The following is a 23,750-nucleotide window of genomic DNA, read 5'->3' on the forward strand; positions in this document are numbered from 1 at the left end:
AGTTGTGCCTCGAGTGTCAAGAACAGAAAGTACGGTACAGAGAGTTTGCCAGGTGATTTTTAACAACATTTTGAAACTACAAGGGACAAACTACAATTTGGAGAGGCTGCTTCAGAAGTATGTGAGCACAATACTCTTTAAGGCCACAACTTATTGTACCAATAGGAAAACAAACAATGATAAACGTGACCATTTTCCATATTCCCAAATGCAAGAAGCTATTGATACTTTTTTGATCCTTAAACGGTAACCAAACTGCTCTATGTGACACCTGTAAAAAAATAATTGTACACTTTCTGTCAATCTATTTTTTTTTTTTTTTAATATCGTCACTCAATGGGGAAACGTTACTTAACGTCACATCGCTCATTAATGGGCCTAGGATCCATTGTTCCATTCCTCTCCTACCCTCTTCCTCCACACTGCAGAGTTACTTGTTAAATGGCAGGCAGGCTGGCAGTATGACAGTGGCACAGGCTGGGCCAGCCAGAGGTTCTGCCACGTCTCCCTCGAGCTCAGTCCACGTGGCTTTCTCCGGACTGTAGCAGATGGTGGAGGACTTGTACGCTCCCTGAAACAGAGCAGCGGTTACTGTCGCCGTGACGCCCACTCGCTTCAAAAGCAGACTGGGCAACGGGATTGCATTTATATCACATCCCCTTTCATCATCCTGGCAGAGGCGTCAGTGGCTGGTGTTGATGCACACATGTGGTCTAGCCAAAAATATCAAGGTAGCTCAACACATCTGTAAAGATTTGCTCATGACTCAATCAGGTGTATTGTCTTACTTAGTAATCCAATTTTAGAGGAAGGACGCTATCTTGTAAATCATGGAGGAGAATGCCTTTAGCACTCCCTACATCACCAGAACAGCACCAGAGTGTAAACTAATAGCTCACTCACTATACCCAGGGTACAAAAAGATAGCTGTCTACAAAATAATGTTTTGTAGAAACATTATTGCCACTCATTACAGAGCTAATTGTTAAGGGTTTTAAGGATTGTTGTTAAGGATGTGAAGGATTCCAGAAGTGTCCTAGGCTGTGCTAATTGTCATGACCAAGTTATGTTACTTATAAGTTATTTTTGATTACTAGCTAAGAGTTTCAACTTTTAGAAACTTTCCAGCATTAGTATAATGTTGGTAGTCACTTTGCTAGGGGATCAGGGAACTCTTGATTTGGAAAAGTTCTTCAGGCTCTGCCCTAGTCATCTTATCTTAGCTAATAAGAGACTTAAGAGTCATGGCAGTCTCCATTCATGTCAGCAGTTTGCTAGCTTAGTAGTTAAGTGTATTTGCAGCTACCGCTGTGTACTAAGCTGGTAGTGTTAATGTGCTAGCTACCCACATGCTCTTATGTGCAGACTAACATAGGCTGACAAAGTGTGCTGCTCTATTTGTTATGGTTTGCAGCCAAGGGGAGGGGGCGGTATTTAATTACAATGAGAAAGGGGTGCTCAGCAAGAAATGTGTTAATAGCTTGTCTTTCTGACCCTCACTACAGCACGTGCTGAGTGAGAATCTGGTTGCTACAAGGTCTGGTTGAAGTGACACAATGTAATCCTGCTCTGTTTTGAATATAAATTCTACTTTACCCTAGAATTCTGCTGTGTTAGCATATGTAGAATTACCATCTGAATGTCCTGAAGTGAGCTGAAAAAACGTTTATCTTCAATGAAATGGCTACCTCTGTACAAAATTATTCCAGTTAGCTTTGGTAAGGGAATGTATGGCCTATTATACAGAAAGCTCTGCTTTCATTCAATCTAGACACCACAAACCCGAAGTGAGGAAAGCTAGAAATGAAAGGTTTTCTAAAAGTATATTAGTACATTACCATGCTCCAACTGTAGCCGCCAACCAGGAAAATGCTATCTTCCAGCACGGCGCACCCGGGCCCACTACGGCCCTCTAAAATGGGAGTGTGAAGAATGTTCCACTGATCTCCTTTTGGGTCATAGCACTCCACCAACATTACATCAAGGTGTGAAAACCCTGCCAAAACAAGATGATAGGGATGCTGAGAAATTCCAGAATATCAAGCCATGCCTCTTATGAAATGCCACTCATTTGAAACTGAACTCTCAATTCACTATTTAACAGTTAACCCCTTACTGGGACATTCACAATTAAGACAGAACTGTTGCGCTGGGCATCTCTCTGTCCACACACGAATGTCAGTTTCTATTTACTCTTTTTTTTTACGCACACACTGAGGAAAATCCCTACCTTTCAAATGGTTTCCGCCGATGGCATAGAGACGGTCATTCAATCCTGCCAGCACGTGAATGGCACGCTTCGTGTTCATGTCCTGCTTCCTGGCCCACACGTCCATCAGCGGGTCATAGCAGTACAGCCAGGACACATACTCCCCATTGTGGACTCCCCCTAAAACGAGAACGGTCACATATTATGCGCGGGATTCATTTTCAGGCACAAATTAGTTTTCTAGCGCCTGGGGGGAAAAAAAAAATACCAGGATTACCACAATTTTTTTTTCAAAATGCTAATGTAAAACGTTGAACATAGTTTGGGAGATAATTATTTACGTTTAGTTTTACTTTATTTTTCATGTTCAAAGACTGCATTAAAACCAAGGCTGCCGGCAAGTTCCATGCCGTGCGCTGCTGCTGCTGATTTAAAACACAATCCTCTCCCTAGAAGGGAGAAAATAATTGCCTGAAGAGAGGCGAATCATGTCAGAAATGCCAATAAGACAAAACAGAAGAGAAGAAGAGAACTAGATTGTCCTGGTTAAATAAAAATAACTATGATATGTCGTTACGCATGATATAGCTGCTCGATGTTGCGGTATAGACTCCAGACCTGAAATGTATATCTTCCCATTGTGCACAGCTCCCGCATGGGCAGCCAGGGGCTGGGGCAAGGAGGAGACATAGTTCCACTCATTGGTCTCCAGGTTGTAGGACTCCACGCTGGACAGGTACCCCGTCTCATTCCTCCCGCCTATCACGTACAGGTGCTTGTCCAGGCAACAGGCAAAGAAACTGGCCCTCCTGTGGGAGGGGGCAGCAACATGAACCGATAACAGCAACAGCTACAATACAGTTTATCGTAATATCAATACTTATGACAATACCGATTGAGCACCATTTGGAAATGTCCGTAAGAAGTCGTAAAGGGCTTTAGTACTCCTTGTCACGCAAGGCCCATTTTGAAAACGGCATTAACCAAAACAGCTATGTGTGTAAAACGAATATACATCTCCGTACCTTTCCTGCATTGGTGGAAGCTGTATCCAGCTATTGAATCTTGGGTCGTAACGGCTCACAAAGTTAGTGCTGTGTTTGCCTGCGAAAGATCAAAAGCAGCAAAGGCCAAATCCATGGAAGGGTCGTTAACATATACCATGTGAAGCACTTTGTTGTAAAGTGATATGATGAAAGCAATAAGTATGAGTAATCTTCAGTGTATTCTCCAGGCCTGAGAACACAGACACCCCATTTATACTCAGTAGTAATATGAAAGGGCACAGACAGCCTTGTGTGAATTTAATGAGATATGGCCCATGTGTATGGATTTCACACAAGTCAACAAGTGTCAAATTCTATTGCTGTGCTTCAGGGGATACTTAAGAAACAACATCCTTTTCTAAGGATGCCACATACCTCATTTTAAACATTTTACATAATACAGACAAAAAGGAATATTTAGATAGTGTAAGTAAGAGCTGACAAAGCCAAAAAATAAGGGAATTCAAGACGGCCAAGACACTGTTACTTAACCTCTTTCACGACAATGACTTCTAACACACTTTTTCTCAAAATGGCCCAGTACTTTGAAAAAACAATTTGGGCTTTCTGGGAAAAAATTCTACATTATATTCTTTTTTTGTAGACAGGCGACTCCAGATGGCCACCTTGAACCCTGGTCTTTGGCTCCCAGATTAACCAAGGAGAGTAAGATATCAGTTCTTCCTGGCTTTTTACTTCATATTTGGACAGTGCTAATGACATTACAATAAGACAGACATACATTTATGTGTATAATAAAAAGCAATTATCAAATGCTCAGCTATTAGGAAAAGGCTACTTGACAATGTTAGCATTTTCAAATAAGTAATATATTATCATAGATTACTGTAAAATGAAGCAATGTTTAAGTTTTAAAATGTTGGCAAGGGCAAACTGGGGCTTAAAAAGAAGGAAAATAAAGTGTTTGTGAAATTGAACATTCCCAGTGTATCCTGATGTGCTAATTGGTATGCATCTATATGTGGGCTCTCCTCAGACAAGATTGATTCATCACAGGGAAGGTTTGTGGCTAGTTGAATATGAGAGCTCTCAAATATATTAGATCTATAGTGGCTTTGCCTTGCTTAGCAACTAAAGAGAGCTGTCTTTGTACATTTCCCCATAAATACTTCTCTTTAAATTGCAGCTTCATGGTTGGGTAGTGTTTAAATACATTTTTAAATGTTGAAATGAGCTTGTCAGCCTCTGGAAAATTATGCACCCGGATATTACTAGCAATGTGTGCATTGCACGTCTGGAAAATTGCGCTGTAATGAGGTTCTTAAAACATCTTTGTTAGACTACAACACATACCACACCATCTGTGATTAAGAATGGTGGCCTTGTTGAAATCAACCCCATAGCTGTCAGATACACTGTACTATACAATTAACAGATACAATGTCTGTGAGAATCAGAATTAGCTCATTTTATTGCATCAGTTAAAAAAAAACATCATCCCGACAGCATACTGATCGTTTGGTTTCATGGACTCATTTGATGCGTTTGAAATGCTTTCTGAGGCTGTCAGCGTGTGCATAGACAGCTTCCATTGAAAATGATAGATTTTTAAACTATAATTTATAGTTAATTTATACTCTGCCTCACTTGTAAGTTGCTTTGGATAAACGCTACTGCCAAACGAATAAATGTAATGTAAATATATGTAAAATAATGTAAATAACAGCTGGGGTCCTTTTTCTAAATCTGCCAGTAGATTGTTCTTTATTTTCGTAAATTTTTTTTTTGTTTCCAAGTTGCCAAACTTCAACAGACATAAATATTAGTAACTTTGATTTATCAGTAAGGGGTGGGAGAAAGGGAGTATATAAAATATGTGTCACATATGCCTCTATTTTAAGTAATATTCAATGTTTTGAATTGGAATCCCATAAATGACACTGAAATATATTAATTATGCCTTCTGGGTAGTCATGAGACTCATAGTAAATTCAATAATCGCATAAAAAGGCATGAGATCTGGCTTATATGTGTCCATCAGTATCTGACAGCCGCATTCCTGATAACATGGTAGACGGTGATTGGTTTAAATGTGATACTACAGGACGCGTTGTCAGTGTGATAATTCTACATGCACTCAATTTCACATTCATTAATGGCCACCTTTCGGCGCTCAGCAACGAGGTGGACTATAAAGTGTGTCGAATTTCAGATGGCTGCGACCATGACATTAAATTACATACACATTATAATATATACACAAGAATAAATTGGACAATTATAAAACATGAAATTGAGTTGGCTATACAGTTTCCCACAGAAATGAGCTTACGTAATGGGCTGAGGGCTCCATTTGGGATGGACTGGACAATTATTTGTTGCTTTGATGAAGAATGATTGACTAGGTTGGGTTGGTTCCATTGCTGCACATTTAAGGGTTTTTGGCTAATTGTATTTGACAGCTTTGCATAGCAATGTGAATGTTTTGAAAATACTTTACCATTGGGGTTCCACTGGTCCTCTCCACCAATCAATAAGAGAAAGTTCTCCACTTCCACAACACAGTGATGAGCACTGTTATAAGGCATTACTGTAAACAAAGAAAAAACACCATGTCAGTAAATTTGCAACTATTTTCATTGATGATACAAAGCATAATATGACTGTAGTTGGCAGCTGTAATATGATGTTACATTTACCTCCAAAGGGTAAATATATATTATGCTTTGAAAACAGAAATAATCCCTGTCCCATGCAGTGGGAATATTTAATGACTTCATCACTTCATCATAATGCATAAAGAGGTCACCAAGATGTCATGTATAAATACTGTATGAATTTTGTAACTGAACCATTTAACTTGTATTTAGGTTGGAAGGGTTCTCAACAATGCTGCCTCTTACATTATAAATGGTTTGATTAATCTGAGGATCCTGGTACTTAGCCACACTTTCAGACTTTGCACAGCGAATTAAAGTGAAGTTGATCATGCTCAATGATGATTGTGCTGCAGCCACAAACATGAGGGGTAAGAAAAAGCTACGCTTTAGCGTACAGCAGGCAAACCTCCACCTCTAGGGCTCCATGCCAACCTTCACAACTTAATTTGCTATTACTAAAAATGTTTGGTTTTGTGAAATACGTAAACTGCTATTACAATGTAGACAAACATGAGGGCATGAGAGCCAGGTGTGTCCATGTTACCCCTTACCAGAAGATAAGAACAGTGGATCTGCAATATTATTTGGAAAATACCCTTTCCATCATGTTTCCTCGATGTCAAGCATAAAATAAACCCATTTAAAGACACGTCTGGCACACGTCTGACACAAAGGCATTTTGAGTTGGCATTACCAGATCAAACCATTCTTGAACAAAGCAGTCAGATAGATACCCATCCTGAATGATGCAAGACTTTCTCAGTCAGTAAAATTTCCATCCAAAGCAAAAAAAAAAAAAATCACAAGACTGGATTCAACTCTTCACTGATGCATTTAAAAGAGGTTGGAGATGCTCATAACCGTAGCATTGTGCAATGAATTGCTGCTTGCTCAAATGTGGGCTGACCATTTCTGTATGCACTGTTGTACATGCCACCTTAATATATGCTCTTACTGTATATACCTCTGCTGTTTCTCCAGAGAGTAATAAGATTCTCTGGAAATGAGAATGGTTAAGCTCTGTGGCCCTTTTAGTATTATCTAAGATTGATCGGCTTTCTCTATGCTTTAACCTTTACAGTTTCACTTAAATATTGTTTTGTATCTGGAATATTACTTTTCTGCTTAATACAATAGTGAAGTTGTTCAGTCTGACACTAGGGTAAAGGCCTTTATGAGAACCCATGTCACATCAGAAAACACTATTTTCTTTAAGTATGAAACTGGGAGAAATTGCATTCACCTGATAGGGTAACAAAGTTACTACTTAGCCAGTGCCAAAAACTATGAAATATTTGTCTTGGGCAAGTTATAAGAGTGTAATATCCACTTCTGTTTCACCCTTAACAACTGCTACAATGTTTCATAATAACATATGAAAATGGCAAGCACATATGCTTTGAAGCACCACATGGCTGTGTATCTTGTGACTGCCTTTCCTTGTTTGGAAATCCGTGTAAATGAACATACTGCCTTCACAATTAATGACAGGAGAGGCAAGAACATGTGCTTTATTACTGTTAGGAAGTCAGGAGATGCTTTGCATTTCATTGAATCAATTCAGTAGTTGAATTTCATATAATTTCACTGAACATGTGACTTTTACTTTTGTAACTGCACAAAAAGGTTGTTGAAAAAAAAACATTAGGAGTCATTGATAAAAAGATAACCTGCTAACAGGAAACAACATTTGTTATTCCTAACGGATTTGTCAACCAATTTTCATACAAGAACAGAGTGGGTGGGTGCTGAGGGGGGGAATGGGGGACAAACACGAAATGAAATCAACAGAATCTCTCACTGTGATGTGTTGCTGTGTATCGCCATCACAGGGGCATTCTGCAGAAAGCACTCTGAGTGGCTTCATCTGCACCGGGACGAGAAACAGGCAAGGTGAAGCACGGCGAATCTATCAAATTAATAGAACATTAAAAAGTAGCCTGTGAAGGAACACTGTCTCCCGAATTATCAGCGGCTCGCCTCCGCTTTGACAAAGCGGCCGACAACTAACAGGCAGCCGTGGAAAAAGAGGTAAATCGCGCAATCTGCATTTTAACATTGCCGGAGGACTGTTCAAGATGTGTTTTCTATTCCACCTTGATGCAGGGAGCATTCAAAATGCTTCTGTTAGCTACAGTGTGTTCAGCAACAAAACGCTATGGTTGTTTTTTTTAATGTTTTTTAGTAAGCCGTTCGGTCCACCAACAGCAGCCAGTTTCTCGGTTTACTTCAGTTTGAGTCAACAGATACCCCTATCTATGGATATATTCACATATATAAATAAGTTTCTTATTTACTTTAAAAAATGTACTCATGTCAGATGGCAACGGAGAGAATTTAGCCTTTGCGCTTTGCGGTCTTCCTCTTGGAGGCAGGTGGAGGACTATGGCAGCATACATTTTTCTTGAGAGCCAGTAAACCTCAAAACAAACCTGTTGTCCTGTTACTCCTTACTTTACTCTTTATTCAGCATACAGAGGAAGTATTCTAAATCTTCTCGTGAGCAGAGAACTCTCCCACTGGTTTCTGAATTCGGACTGCCATAGCACCCCTCAGTAGCAGGAAGGGAGACACGAGTGGACACTTGAGCTCTCACTCCCTGAAAGTCAGTATTTTGCGGTCTCGACACAAACCCTCAAAGCATGTTTAGGCGGCTCGGCTCTGTGGCTGTGCTGCTTACCGTTTTTAAATTTTCAGTGGTGAATGAGAATGATTTTTGACATAGTTTCTTCAAGCCGCCATTAAACAGGGGGAGTACTTTGATAAAAATTATGGACACAAGGTTAAGTGATGGATGGCAGAGGGATATCCAATGGAAACCAATCTTTAGTGCAAAGACAATTATACTGAAGTCAAGTTCATCATATCTTGTAAACATTCATCTTATAAATAGTTAGAATTAACCCCACCTTATGGAAAGAGTGGGATGTGAGGATAATAATGAAAAATGCATCACTTCAGATAAAAAGCAATCTGGTTTGGGTTGAATATAAAATTATGGATGTATATGAAGAAGGTCCACTGTATTGAGTTTAAAAGAAGGATATGCTAATTTCAAAAGGGCAGTTCAGACTGGAGTGAGAAAATAAAAGCAGATCGTTCCAATAACAAAGTTCTAAAAAGAAAAAAAATGTTACACGAAGGAGCTCTTACTTACTCGAAAGGCTTGTTTTTTATGTTAATCAATGCTTGGGTTCCCATGGAGCCAGACAGAAAAATCTTATTTTTGAAATCCCTTTGTTTTTTTGTATTTTTGTGTTTGTTAATATCCCCCTCAATCTTCCCTTGCTTAAGTGACCCTGTTGGAACGGAGAGAAGTGGTCTTAGATGACAGTCGAAATGAACATGTTCATGTTCACTCATTTAAAAAAAAGCCCCAGTGAGACTGAGCATAAATCAGCAAAATGTACAACCCCACCTGTCTGTCTCCACCATTCATTTCCACTGTCACCTTCCCACTGGCTGATGGATCACAGTTCCTGTAAAATTAGACAGCCCTTGAATCTCATTTCTCTCCGATTAGACTCTCCCTCTCTGCCTCCTCTAACTCAGTGACTGACATGCTGAAGTCAATCATTATGGCTTGTCTCAGCAACGGATAATACAACTCTATCCTTCAATAACTAAAGATGACGCTGACTGACTCTGCTGGGCTTCGTGAGTAAATAATGCTCGGTGCACGCTTAGATCGCCTTTTGGGTCAGATTCTTCTTCCCTCACTTTTTTTTTGCCCCTGCGGTGTTATGCACGCTTACCTTTGCATCAGACCCAGGTTAAGTTACTTCCACTCAGAACGACTATTGATCACAATTTTTCATTTTTCTTAGCGTTTAAACTGTCTTAAACAGTGAGCGTGTGCAATGCGGTCACACGCAACGTTAAGTGAAGATGCAAAGTACAACATCGTGCAACTGTGCGAGAATGAAATAATTCCCATCAAGCTTTGCGTTATTACAGCAATTTAGCAAAGGAGAGTGAGAGAGACACAAAGCACTATTTAACGTCCATTATGTGATTATCTTTCGCAAAAGTGTCTGACTGTAGTTGACCTGAGCTAACAAAGACACATTTGTTTTCATTGCAAATTGATCTGGGCAGCCAACAGGGTTCTTATTAGCTTGAGGGGTGAATATGATATTCAGAGGAGGCTTTAGGCAGAGCTATTTTCTCCCAGTTGCACTGACAGAAGTGTGTGTAAGGTAGCAAACGGAAGTGTTAAAATATTATCACTGATAACAGGTATAGCTAAATTGGAGATAGAGGCCTCATGTTGTGTTATTGTGTAATTATTTAGAATTTGTCAGAATAGTCAAAATTAGGGCTGCAACTAACGGCTATTTTGATAGTCGAATAATCTATCGATTATCGAAACGAATAATCGACTATTTGGATTATGAATTGCACAATTACTCGATGGCTCTTATTTATCTATCGGCTTTTAAATTTAGCTTGGAGGTTGTTTTAGGCATATGCTAACTAACAGTAAACACATTAAAGATGAGAACTTCATTCAAAAATCTTTTAATGAATGGTTACTAGGACTAATTCAGTGAGGGCAGTTGCTTGCTGGGGAGTACAAGTCTGCTTCCTTTGAAGAAAGCCATCCATGGTAGCATTATGAGATCCAACAAACCCATAACTCATTCAAATTAAATCGAATGCAATCCACATTGGGCATGCACACATAGACACGAGTTGTATAAATCTTTTGCGATTTAGAAAGTATCAAATTCTCCGGTGTTCTCTAAATTTGTGCACTCGGCAGCAACACTATCTCCAGCCATAAATGTCGCCATGACAACGAAATAGCAGACGGGCTCTGGTTTAACATTGTAAAGTTAGGGCACATTTGGAATGTGAACAGGATCATGGTGAATAATAGATTATTATCTGCTACACTGTATGTTCAATGTCATTAATAATAAAAAAAGATAATAAAAAGAAAACGTTACAGTTCATAACGTGAGGTAACATGACTTTTAACATTAACATTAGCTATGCTAGCTCGCTAACTAACTTAATGAGACAGGTCTTCATCATCCAGAGAGCCAGCGTGCCACCTCTTCAGATGCTCGAGCATAACTGATGTGCTCCCATGCCAGGCAAGGTCAGGTTTTAAAATGTTACAGTTCACAACATTCTTGGCAGACTTAACCCTTTTGTGCGTATGGTCACACCGGTGTGATCAGCCGTCAAGTCTCCTACCATGTACTCCTACCATGATCCCAGAAGACAGAAAAAAATCAACCAAGTAAATATCCAAAGATAATATCCACCTCCACCCTCCGAAACAGGACCGTTTACAACAAGGTAACAAGGGAAACAAGCTGGATGAAAATGGGCCTAACCAGTGTGTATAACTGGGGATGCCAAGTGCAGCCTCTACTGACCCAAAGCCAGCCCAAGTACAGCATATTAGAGTGTACTAGAATGTTGGAGGTTACTACTACTGCAATCTATTTGTTATCTCTATAATTTAAGATATAATGTAATTAACATTTTTGGCATTTTCAATTCATCTGAATAAATTAATCCCGCTTACATTGAACGATCAAAGACGTGCGTGAAAGGTACCTTGAGGTTAACTAATTTACAAATGTCACCGTAAGGAATGCTTTGCAGGTTCTTCAGGCAACACAGGCAGCCAGTTACAAGTGGCAGATCAAAGGGGCCATTCATTGAAACCCTGTGCTCACCCTATAGACCATAAAGTCTAAACAGGCATCTGAAATCGAACCACCACAACCAATCTTTTGCAGTTCATTCAAGGTGACAGAATATGTTTTAGCTATGGTATGCTGAGCTATTTTCTTCAAATCCATGATGCCCCATGAGAGGGGGAAAAATGCTATGCATGTGGAATTATGGGTTATGTTGCCATTTCAAACCACAGCGGGCCGTTACAACCCACTACAAAATATATGGGTCCAGGCAATCAATCGATCAATTAATCATTCAATTAAATATGATTACTGTTGTGAAATAGTAACAGAACACCCCACAAATTGCATTACAGGACAACAGTTCAAAACCATAATACACATCACGAATTTAAAAATAAAAAGGGGATGCCAGTGGAACACAATTAGTAAAGAAATGTAGAATCCCACATTAAAAACAACATAATTCCCACAGGAATAAAATAATATAAGCAAACTGACATTCTATCAGTTTGTTGTACTTAAATTTAAAATCAGTTGTGAGATTTTTTGGCCAATTCTGTCAGGAGTCATTTTGTTTTACTGGTGCGGTCCACAGGATGCAGGAAAATCTGCATTATTTATTTATACGTAGTATAAATAAATTTGCAATTTATAACCCACAGCAAACAGAATTAATAGTAAGTAAAGAGTAATAGGGAGCACTGACGAGATTCAAGTACGCAATTTAATTTCAACGGGGAATAACATAAGTGCAAAACTTAATGGATCTAAGTTTTGTAATCTGATCAAGAAGACACAGGTGTAAAGCAATTAAAAGTCAATTTTACAATGGCACAATAATTTGCTTTATCAAATAATAATGAATGTATTTTGGGGTAAAATGATTAACAATCTTCCAAAGTCATTATTGATTTTTTAATATCTAATATTTTTTTTTATCTCTTTTAGTTTTGGGAGTCAGCTTAAGTACTGAAAAAAAAAAAAACAAAACAAAACAAAAAACAAAAATCTTTCATTGTTACAGTTATCCATGGTTGGTTGCTCACACTTAAGTTGCTACTTGGTTCTCATCTGTGTGTGTAACCAACAAAGAAGATATCTGAGAAATAATATTATCTGATTAATTTTCTCTGAAGATGTAGTTTGGTGACAGTGGTTTGGTAATTATTCGAGACACAGTCATTATTGATGTTTATTATTTCAGTGTTTTAGAAACGGGCTGTTTTTTCTCATCTCCTCTTTTGCCCAGTTGCACCAACAAACTATAACCACTGGGTGGCAGCAAATACCATAAAAATAATTCACAAATGCCAAAGTAACATGAAAAGGGCCAACTCCACCTGAAATGTATTAATAAATATCATTATAAAAGCTTTTCTTCTAAGGATTGATTCACTTAGATTATGAGAATGACTCTTAAAATTTGTAGTTCTGCTATGACAGAGATGCAAAAACCTGTCATCATGTGGATGTTGATTTTTCTTTAAGATACAGACAAATCCACATTCCATTAGAATATACAATACTACTACTACTGCTACTAATAATAACAATGCATCAATGATAATTAGCATCAAATAGATGTGTCAGATCTGGATGTTGAGATGTGAGGAATACTGTGAGGGCAAGTGTGTGTGTGTGTGTGTGCGGGCATTCAAAATGAACCCATAGTCTCTATCAAAAAACAAATTAGTCCTGAACACCATATTCATATTACCAAATGAAATAATACAGAAAAGTAATCATGTTGTACAGCAACAAAGCTAACCCTGCTCAGAGCCTGCAATCATATTGGAAGCAACAATGCATATTAAAAAACTGTACCTGTTACACATGGATAGAAAGGCTGAATAAGGATGTTTATATAGCTGTTAGCTAAGAATGCTACATAATTTGGAATTTGGAAGGTAACAACTAGCCACTGGTAAAGCAGGCATGCAAGATTAGCAAGTTACAGTCGCTAGCCAACTAGGTAGCCAACCCAACCAAATATAGCTACGTTTTTTTTTTTATTATTTTATTAATGTCATGTGATACATAGCTATACTATTTTTCATTTAATTGACAGCAAAACTACCGCCTTTCGCCAAGGAGGTACCACTTTTGGTGTTAGGTAACTCTTCTGATGAAGCAAGCTATTTAGCTAACATTAGAAGCGTTGTGTTTAGTAAACCAAACAAACTTTTAAGGTCGTTTCCTTCCCTGGGTGATGCACTTTCAGCAAGGGCAGCTGGAGCGCCTCCCTTGAGCAACTGAAATGGCTAAAGTGTCCCAAGTTGTCATAGTAACCCACAATTTGCAGTATCAGCCGATCTGGTAATGCCTTCAGTGCCTCAGTCATCAAGCCATGCCTGTGTGAAACACACAGGTGTGTTTAGTGGCTGGAGTTGAGAGGAACGGATTGGTGTTTGCGGACATTTCAGTTACTGTGCACTTTGAAGTTTGAATATCAACAGACAACAGGCAACTGCATTACCTAACCTGCCTGTACTGACAAGTCACTGGTGCTACAGAGCATTTAAAAGACTAAATTACAAAGAAAGAAATTAAAAGATTAATTAAGAGTCAAAGGTAGGGGGAATATAGACTTGAAGGCAATTGTTAAGGATACGCCAGAAGTGAGGAAATCACAAAGACTAGACAGAGCATAATTTGATTATGGACGAGTCAATATGAGCTGCTCAGTGCTGTCTAGAGTCGGGGTGTTGGGCATGCATTTCAGGTAATACTTTGAGGTGTCTTTGCTTAAATGCTAAAAGTATAAATCAAATAAGTACAGTACAGTATATTTTTGGAGTAAGAGACGAATAATCTTACGACATTACTGGCATTACACAGGTGTGCGTAAATACCGGGGTGGGGAGGAATAAAACATGGTTATATAATATAGTATAATATAGGTTATATAGTATAAACTGATCAGAAGGGACAGAACTAACAAAAGAAGTGGAGGGATAGCTCTGTGCACCGAAGAAAACCAAAATGTGCTTGAAATTGCAGGGACTGAGGCCTGTAATTTCAAACCTTACTGAAGATAGCTGGATTAAATTACTGTGGAAGAATGAAGTGCCTCAACGCAGGAACATGTTATGGGCCACCAGAAAAGTCAACTCAAAAAAGTCCGTCAGGAAGGAAATACCTTAATGGGTAACTTTAATTACCCACCTATGCGTTGGGAAAATCAGTCAGGACACAGAACATTTTAACAGGAGCTCCTGGATGTTGTAAATGATTGCTTTGATGCAATTTGTTACCTGGAAAGACGTGCACCCCACCCCCTAACAGATGATGTACCATAGCTGCTAGGTGGATCTGCACACTTCTTCCCTCTGGCTCTCAGGAGCGGCATCTAATAGGTCTAACTGGACTCTGCAGCATAACAGAAAAATGTTCTTTCTTTGGTGGACAGGTGCTATAGGAATTTACACATATGCAAAATGTCTTCGAATTAATGTTTCCCATTATCTTAATCAGGCGAGTCCAAACTTTTGGGTGGTACTGTAGATGGTGTAGATGTAGACCCTTCAAGTTACAGCCGTATATAGCTGTAGGGCCAGTTAGCCTCTATATAAACCTTAATGGAGAATGTTTAATTTGGGGATTAATGTATTGGGGAGAGGGGGTGCAGTGTAGCATGGCAGACTTTTTAATCCTTATATCCTATGAACACCACAGGGGTAAAGACATACTTCGGGTAATGAGATAATGCAAGGATCTTATATGCAAGGGGGATATATTGGGTGGGGACCAGTTAGGAGATTTTGGCATTGGGGGGAAAGAGCCAGGCAGCAGGACTGGAGGAAAAAAAAAGGTAGCATACTATTGGGGCTGGCCATCTTCTGTAGAGTAAAAGGAAGTTGCTTTGGTGAATCACAGCCAATCTGGTAATTACGTGAACAGTCTAGAGGCTTCAGTATTTTGTATACATGCACTAATATGCTGGAGCTTGTTAGAACATGACTTAAAATGCAACAGTTTTTGCTGAACAAGCCATAGCATGCTAGCTAAGTACATGGGGGTTTCTGGAAAAGCTTGCTGTCTTTAAAATTCTATTCAATGACATAAATGTTTATTTTGTGTTGCAAGATACTTTCTGGCATTACTTCATTCTAACCACTGACACAAGACTGAGACTGCTCTTTCATTAAACAAAAAGTGAATGGGGTTTGGCATGGAGTCTTTTTAGAATTAGTTGCACAGAAAGTATTTCTCAGCACATTTTGTGTGCTAAATTCCAGTACAAAACTGAGAATGATACCAACAACATCTCGTAAGTGATAGTTTTTGGTTGAACTTAAGAGAGGTCAGGTCATCTCTGTACAAAGACACAACAGCAGCTGAAGATTTCAGAGGGTGAATTCAGCTGAATGCTGTGTAAAGGCACCCTTTGAGTCCCACAAAATGAAAATTCTGTTAGTTTGTTATATTTCCAATTACAATCGTAACCAGTTCACTGCCATTATCAGAAAATGGTCTGACTGCATTGCTATTTCTACTGTTAAATAACTTTAATGTTTTTTTCTTTAAATAAATTATTACTTGGAAAGGAACAATGCTAATTTGTTGTAAGATCATTTTCAGCACACAGTTTAATATGAAATGTATTTTCACAAGTAATGATTTTCTGCAAACTTTGACCGGTTTCGGCCTTGGTCAGCACACGCTGTTTTATGATCCGGGCTGACTTGCGGATGGAGCTGTTTCCACAGGACCGTGGCTTCCCGGCATTTTCTGGTCTGGGTGGCTGCTGTAGCTGACGCATCAGATTGTGGATACTGGCAGACTCCCTATGACACTGCAGATGTGTGTCTTCTATAACGGTCATGTATAGGCTGTCAGCTAAGTTGAGCACCCGCCACCATTCACTGCCCACTGCTGTGATCCGGTTCCCAGTCTGCTAAATCCACGTACTGTCCCGCAGCGGTTAGCGTTTGTGGTTGGAGCCGCATTTCACCGCACTGTATCCACTTTGAGCCTGTCTGCTCAGCCTGCCTCCCGGTGCTTGTTGCCTCATCCTCGGCGCCCTTGATCTCCCTGATCTTGAAGCTCCTGCGTGTTTCAGCCCTAGCTGTTGTCTGGTTCCTCGCTTGTTCTGCTCTCCCTCCCGCCTCCTTCGTCTGGCGGTTTCCGCCTTGACGTCCCCCGGCAGATCAGCCTACTAACTTTCACGGCAGAAAACCGAGCAAGACACAACCCAGACGCCGACCTCCCTGGTCTTCTCGTACTGGGCAGCCAAACTGCTGCACATGAGAAGCTGGTGGAATCCAACACTATCCAGCTCATGACTCACACACATTCCTCTGCTGAAACGCGGCACCCGAGGCATTTTACCCAAGTGCAAGATATTCCGGATCACGATGCGATCTGTACCCTCCGTCTAAAGAGACGAGCCAGGCATCAGCAGAGCGCTCTCTGGTCATTCTCTCATCCACAGGCGACACAGCACCGTGTGCAAGCCTGTGTTCGGAGTCATCAACATTCAGACTATTCTCGTCTTACACAATTGAAATGTGGTGTCAATTTGAGTTGTGTGTTAGGGTGTGAAATGCTATTAATATTAATAGCTGGCGCTATTAAATAAGATTGCCGATGAACAGAAGTCACATTATTAATGATTTTATGAAAGTATGAGAGAGGAGAAGGGGTGAGTTAGCAAGTATTTTCTTTGTTAACAACTGCTAACTGGCTTTTAGGCACCCCCTCTCTGTTCACCTAAACATCTGATTGTTCAGTGTGATCCTCTTCCTGTCTGATCAAATAAACATCACTTCTGTGTATTATCAATCCCTATCACCTGTTCTGTTGATGGATACGTTTAGCAGAAAAATGAAAACTGCCTTTGACATTATAGCACCACTGACAAACGCTGCTATTAGCAGTCAGAAAAAAACTGTCTCAAAGCAGAACATAAACAGATACAGACAAATTTGCTGATACACTGTCATGTCCTTCATCGGCAACCTGCCAACTACAGTCAAGCAGTAAAGGCTGCAAGAGGTGCTTATTTCTTAAAGGTTATTCAGGATAATTCACAAGTGCTATTCTCATATTCTCAGCCATTCATCATTTAATTAACCCATCATCAGATGCAGATACTGATAGTGATCTCACCTCCTCCGCCAATGCAAAGAGCTTCTAGCCTACGAAAATAACACAACTAAAGCACCATTACAAGACAAACCATGTAAACATGTGTTTAATTTGTGAATGGATTCTTTCCACCATGTTGACTCACCGGATCAAAACAAAGTTGTTGAGCGAATGATGACTTTCACCTGTTCTCTTGACCCCATAGCACTAGGTATTTGAAAGACATGCCATCTTGCTTGTCAAATGCTGTCCTGGCTTTACTAAATTAGGGTAATTTGAATAGCTCTGTTTGGAAATATTTGAGGGCGAATTCATATCTTCCTGTCTGAAGTGAAATTGTTGAAAAGCAGTGTTCACGCAATGCCTTCGTTAGAGAAAAAAAAAAAAAACTTGGGAAAGCTTGTATTTATTTCCAAAGCAGACAGCCTTTTAATTTAGATGCATAACCTGTCCTTGTCGTTTGACCTCAGTTTTCAACAAAATGGAGTAAACAGTATTTTATGACATGGTCTTCAAACCTGGGTAGGTCTTTCTGGAGCGGTTTTTAGCTGGTATAAATTTGTCTGACATGAATTCAGATTTTGAACTGAAATTGAGCCATCAGCCTCAAGAAAAGAAAAAAAAGCCTTTATGAAACAGTTTTCATCTCAGAAATACTGCAAAGAAGCATTTCTCATTATTCTGAGATTAATGTCTGTATGTGTCTCAACTTGCAGCACTGCACTTTTCTCTACACATGCTAACAAGAACAAGTACAACTTGTACAAAAAACACAAGCCAACACAAGAGGACACATCACAGCTGTCCTGGCTTCTACAAGCTGAGCCAGTATTCTTCAGTATTTATGTTCTTTTATTGGTCTTTAAAGCACTTGAAGGTTTGGCACTGTAATACATGGTCAGCATGCTAATGGATTACCAGCCAAAATGAGCTCTGATCTGCAAAAGCTAGTCTAACATGATTTCCATAGAGCTCCTTTTTTATGCTTTTACCTTTTCATGCTTCATTCAACAATATATCAGAAACAAACTTGTTTTTTTGGCATTGAAATCACTCTTTTGTAAAACAGCTTAACCTGAAACTCTGATGATAAGTGTTCATAGTTGCACTTATTCCATTCTTCACTTATTTATAGTGAAGATTTAATGATTTATTTACTATTACTATTTGCTATTATTATTATTATTTTTAATCTGTGGTGGTATTGATTTCACAATTTTATGTCTGTTATACTATTATAGCAGCATTTTGTGTGGGATTACATTATTTTAGATTCATTTTATCCTTTGAGTAGCCAACTTGCATGAAAGGTGCTAAACATGAATTAATGAATGCTATTTCCATCATTATTATAGTTATTTTGACACTAAGCTGGTGTTGGCATGCTGTAGTGAGTGCACGGAAAACAGGGACTGCCAGTAAAAATATTTAGCAGCAGTACTGTGTTTTATTTTCTAATGTTTTACATGAGGTACATTATGAGGACTATACTCAATGCTTTTTTACTCCTACGGTTTTGAAATTTGGCAGAATAAATACACATTTGTAGACTTTCACTACAACCATTCGCCTGCGGAATGGTTTTTAAGGTTTTCCATTTTGCTTGCTGATTTCATAAAATTAAAATGAGGAAATTAACAAATATGCATTGGATAAGCTCAGAAAATGTGGGTTTTTTCTACGTTTGTAATTGTACATTTGCACAGGACATCAAGCTACTTGTTAGTGTCTTAAAAGTAAGCTCTGTTGCTCTGTAGTCAATATATGCAACTAAATCTGGTCAACTGAACACGGGAAAGCCTCAGTTTGCTAACACATTGTTTTAGTAATGTTGACAAGTATATTTTACACTCTTCAGTATACTGACAAAGCTAAATTGTGAGATTAGTGTTTCTGCATCCTCTCTCCAGTGAATAGTGTTATCAGCTACATCCTGAAATTCTATATCATAAAATGCTTGGTATGAACGTAGATGAGCATTACAGTGATTTTGGCAAGTATAGATATCCTAGACTTGCAGTGCAGTGTCAATTGCTTAAGACTGTACCTGAAAGGAAGACAGATGAATGATCTTATTCCAGCACATGCATATGTAAAAAGCACCATATACAAAATTTAGTTCAGCTCCCAGTATAGTGGTTATGGCCAGCCACAAGACTGGATTGAGAGAACGTCCATCTCCCTGAAGTCCACGACCCACGCAGCCCTATAACTCAACGTGGCTAATATACGTGAAAACGAGTGAAAAGGGCAAGCTAATGAAAACATACACAATTCTTATGAACAAATATGACTCCCATAAGGTGAAGTGTGCATGCTGTCATGTAGTCCTCTCCTCTGCTTGCCATTAGGAATGCTCGCAGATTGATTGATATGCCAGAATACCAATGGGACTGAAGACGAAAGCTCGATACGTCCAATCAAGAAAAATGCTGACGCTGCGCACAAAAAAGGTATCCAATTACTTTTTCTCTGTCCATGGAAATATGGAAAGAAATATTATTCTCCAAAAGGTCAATATAGACCAGCACAAGAGAAGACAAAGCAACAGAAGGAAAAAGAGGGAAGAGGGCAAAGGCGTATTTTGTAAAGAGCACATTCAAAGAATTGTATTGTTTGTACTTGAAATATTCTACACTTTCCTGGCTAAAAAAAACACTTCTTTCCTTCCTAAAATCTGCTTGGTAGATTTCTGTAATTTAAAATATTATATATATATATATATATATATATATATATATATAATAGTGTATATATATATATACACACTATGTGGTATTTTCCACATAGCAGATGTTTTGACAATGGGTCAATCACTGTGCAGCCTCATTTCCATTAAGGACTTTTGATAAACAGTACACAGCTCCAGAGAACAAATATTATTCTCATGAATTTTCATTTTTTAAAAATCTCCATTTCTGTGCTTCTACACAAGTTGTTTTTGGCCAAAACTCTGCTTCTGAACCTTCAAATTGATGCTAATCCAACACTCATTCAGTACAGTCACAGTGGAGCCCAAGAAAGACTACCATTGAGAATACTTGGCCTCCACACAGACTGCTCTACACATCTGACCTCATCTTCCTGATGTTGGATCCCTGTGATGAGGCCTACGACCGACATCCTGCTCACCATCTGCCAGCTCCATATTACCAAAGTAGGGGACCAGTTGAGCAGTGCTGAAATACTACAAGATACCTGCATGTAAAATTGACTTAAAATAATATTAAACTAAACCTAGATTTAGTTGATAGGTGTAACGGTTGGCTTGAAATTGGTATGCTTAGCTATCTGGCTAAGTAAACATTTGGTTAACTAGCTATTTCTGTTGTATGTTTTTATTTGTAGCATGTCTTCTAGCTAGCAGTAATGTGCAGTAGAGATGGGTACATCCAGAAACTTAAGAGAGTTACCACAGGAGAAAGTAATTCATTTGATTACAGGAGATAGGTGCATGGTTCAACAATAGGTGCATGGTTCAACAAGGTATTTTTATTTAGGACATTTACCTAATGTGATATGATGAATTTAGGGGTGCATTTTCTACTTTAATATTATTAATTTGCTGTGGATTCAAGACACTTTTACAAGAGACTTTTAACGCATGTAAAATAATTTTGGCATGGTAAAATATTACCACACATACTAAAACACATTAAAATTCAACAGACGATTATGACTCCATAAACAAGAACAAAAGTAATTCAGGCAGGAAAAAAGGACTGCACATAATATTGGCTTGAGGCACACATGACACATTAATCTCCAAACCCATTATCAAATCAGGGGACATGAAATACCAAGGGGGTCCCTTTTTCAATGAGTGACTTTGATATCCTCAATATGTCTTCCGTTTGCCGTTTTCAATTTCTACACTTGTGGCGACATCAACTTTAGGTGAAGAAGCTCACCTTAGAATTTGGTAAAGCTCCAGATGAAATATGTTACTGCTACATTCAAAGGGGCATGGATTTTTACTAATGCATATAACTACGGTCCCAATCACACGGTCATCACTGGTTGCAACATCTTGGGTCTTGTACCATAACTCTCTGACTCCCTAAAAAATAATTTTATTGAGATGTTGCACTGGATTAATCAGGGAAAATTAGTTTTTGTTTGACTGAATTGCGCTTTTCGTAAAGATTTGTTTCAGCTGAATTCAGGCTTGTATATTTTTGACATGTCAAAAAACAACATCTGCTTCAATGTATTTCAGCGATGATATCAAGTATGTCTGTCTGAGGTTGGAAAGTCTGTACCATTCCAATGAGTTCTGATGGACAGAGTAATTCAATAGGTCAGGTGTCACTATTAAGGCAAAGAAATGCCTTAGAGGTCTTACTCTGGCAAAACGAATAAGGAATTTATCCTTATCTAGTGCTGTAATAAAAAATGTATTTTTAAATGATTAACACTATTGACAATCCATTGTGAAAGAATTACTGAACAAATATTCTACTTCCATTGACTAGGCTGTTGTGTGCTTTCTGCTACCCTTTTGTTGTTGTGGTTGCTACTGATGGTATCATCACTGATTTTCATAAACACATGAAACCTTAAATCTAAGAAAAAAAAGACACTCTGGAGCGATAGAAAAAAACAAAACAAAACCAAAAGACATTTTGGCTTTAAGTGCATTCCAGCAGTATTACTAATCTCACCCTATGATGTTACATCTACACCAAGTCTTTAAATTAAAATGAATCTTTCCAAGAGATTTCAGCAAAAACAAGGCAGCCCATGCATAAAGCTCCACAACGGTGTGAAGTCACGCTCTGATTAAAAACCTATATTAACAGTGATAGTGATACATCACTGCCTTAACAATTTAAAGAACTATTCCCCCCCTCCATTTTACCTGTGGAAACAACTGTGCCAAGGCTCTGTTTTTGCAGCCATTACGGCTCTTGTTAGAAAGAGGCTGACATGTAAATAGAGGTCATGGTACTCACTTGTTAGGATCTTCCAGGTCTTCTTTTCATCATCATAGTACTGGACCAAATTACTGGGGAGTCGATCCGGTCCAGGAGGTAGGCCACCAACCAGCAACAACATTCTTTTATTCGAGCGAATTCTGGAAAGTGTGGATAGGTTGAATATTACACTCCCGTTGGGAAAGAGTCATATTTGGGGATCTGTTTAATACAACATAAAAACATGAAAACCAACGAAACACTGCATTAAAATTTGTTTCAGAGTGCACCCTGTTACAGCAGCTTGTTGCTGGATCAGCTGAATTGACCTGTTAGATAACATTATTCTATAATCTTTGTTTATGATTTCAGTTTTTTGTTGTTTTCATGCATTTATATCTCTTATTATAGTCACTGTTTAATAAATATCTAAACACCTCACCAGAAATCCTATATTGGATGCATTCATATTTTATATTAAAGAAATTTGAGACACTTAAGACATTTTTAGTGCTGTTTTAAATGGGAGACTGTAATTCCTTTGCTACGAACAAGATATCAGCAAAATATGGAGAAAAAAAATTACTAAGCAGCACTGTCTGGCAGTGTTACTCCACAGAACATTTCAAAGTACCCCCCCCCCCCCCCAAAAAGTATTCTTATTGGTAATGCTTTAGGAATCTCCTCAATTCAGCATATAGTAGATATTAGAGGAATCACATAATTCATCACTCAAATGACCAATTATCCACACAATTATACATAAATCTGTTTACATGTGACACACACATTGTACTTCCTACTGTAATAAATAGATGATTCTACATCTCTTTGTTACAGTAGCATTAACCACAGTGACACACAGTAAATGATTAATTGAATTTACTCTTCTGTTTAGCAATCACTTCACAATGGTATTCTTCAGTGAACATTAGGCTGTAATATAACATTATAAGACTGGAAACTGGTGCGGGTCTCAGTAACCAGGAGCTCAGCTGCCCCGCCCAGATATGCTGTAAAAAGGGAATAATACTGCATAAATATGTACACCCATGACAATCTTATGGAAAACCTCCCTAAATTACATGCTCAATTATTCTCAATTAATCTGAGTAATTAAAATTTAGTGTTTATTACTCTATCCTGTGTTAGGATTGCCTGATTTGCATGGGGAAAGTTGTGGAGACTCATGAGGGGGGGGGGGG

At 38.7% G+C, this 23,750-nt stretch overlaps 1 protein-coding gene across 1 annotated transcript in view; it reads right to left on the reverse strand.

Moving 5' to 3' along the window:
- Nucleotides 1–430: 430 nt before the first annotated feature.
- The window catches only part of klhl14 (kelch-like family member 14), a 44,306-nt gene continuing 20,986 nt past the window's right edge, over nt 431–23,750 (reverse strand). The window contains exons 2-8 of the mRNA XM_036519453.1: nt 22,585–22,706; nt 5,717–5,806; nt 3,235–3,313; nt 2,828–3,018; nt 2,231–2,389; nt 1,839–1,996; nt 431–571 (exon numbers count right to left, since the gene is read on the reverse strand). Of these exons, the coding sequence (XP_036375346.1) occupies nt 431–571; nt 1,839–1,996; nt 2,231–2,389; nt 2,828–3,018; nt 3,235–3,313; nt 5,717–5,806; nt 22,585–22,706 (940 nt within the window). The remainder of the gene's footprint in view (nt 572–1,838; nt 1,997–2,230; nt 2,390–2,827; nt 3,019–3,234; nt 3,314–5,716; nt 5,807–22,584; nt 22,707–23,750) is intronic.

This window comes from Megalops cyprinoides, chromosome 24, assembly GCF_013368585.1.
Source record: "Megalops cyprinoides isolate fMegCyp1 chromosome 24, fMegCyp1.pri, whole genome shotgun sequence".
NCBI classification, from domain to species: Eukaryota; Metazoa; Chordata; class Actinopteri; order Elopiformes; family Megalopidae; genus Megalops; species Megalops cyprinoides.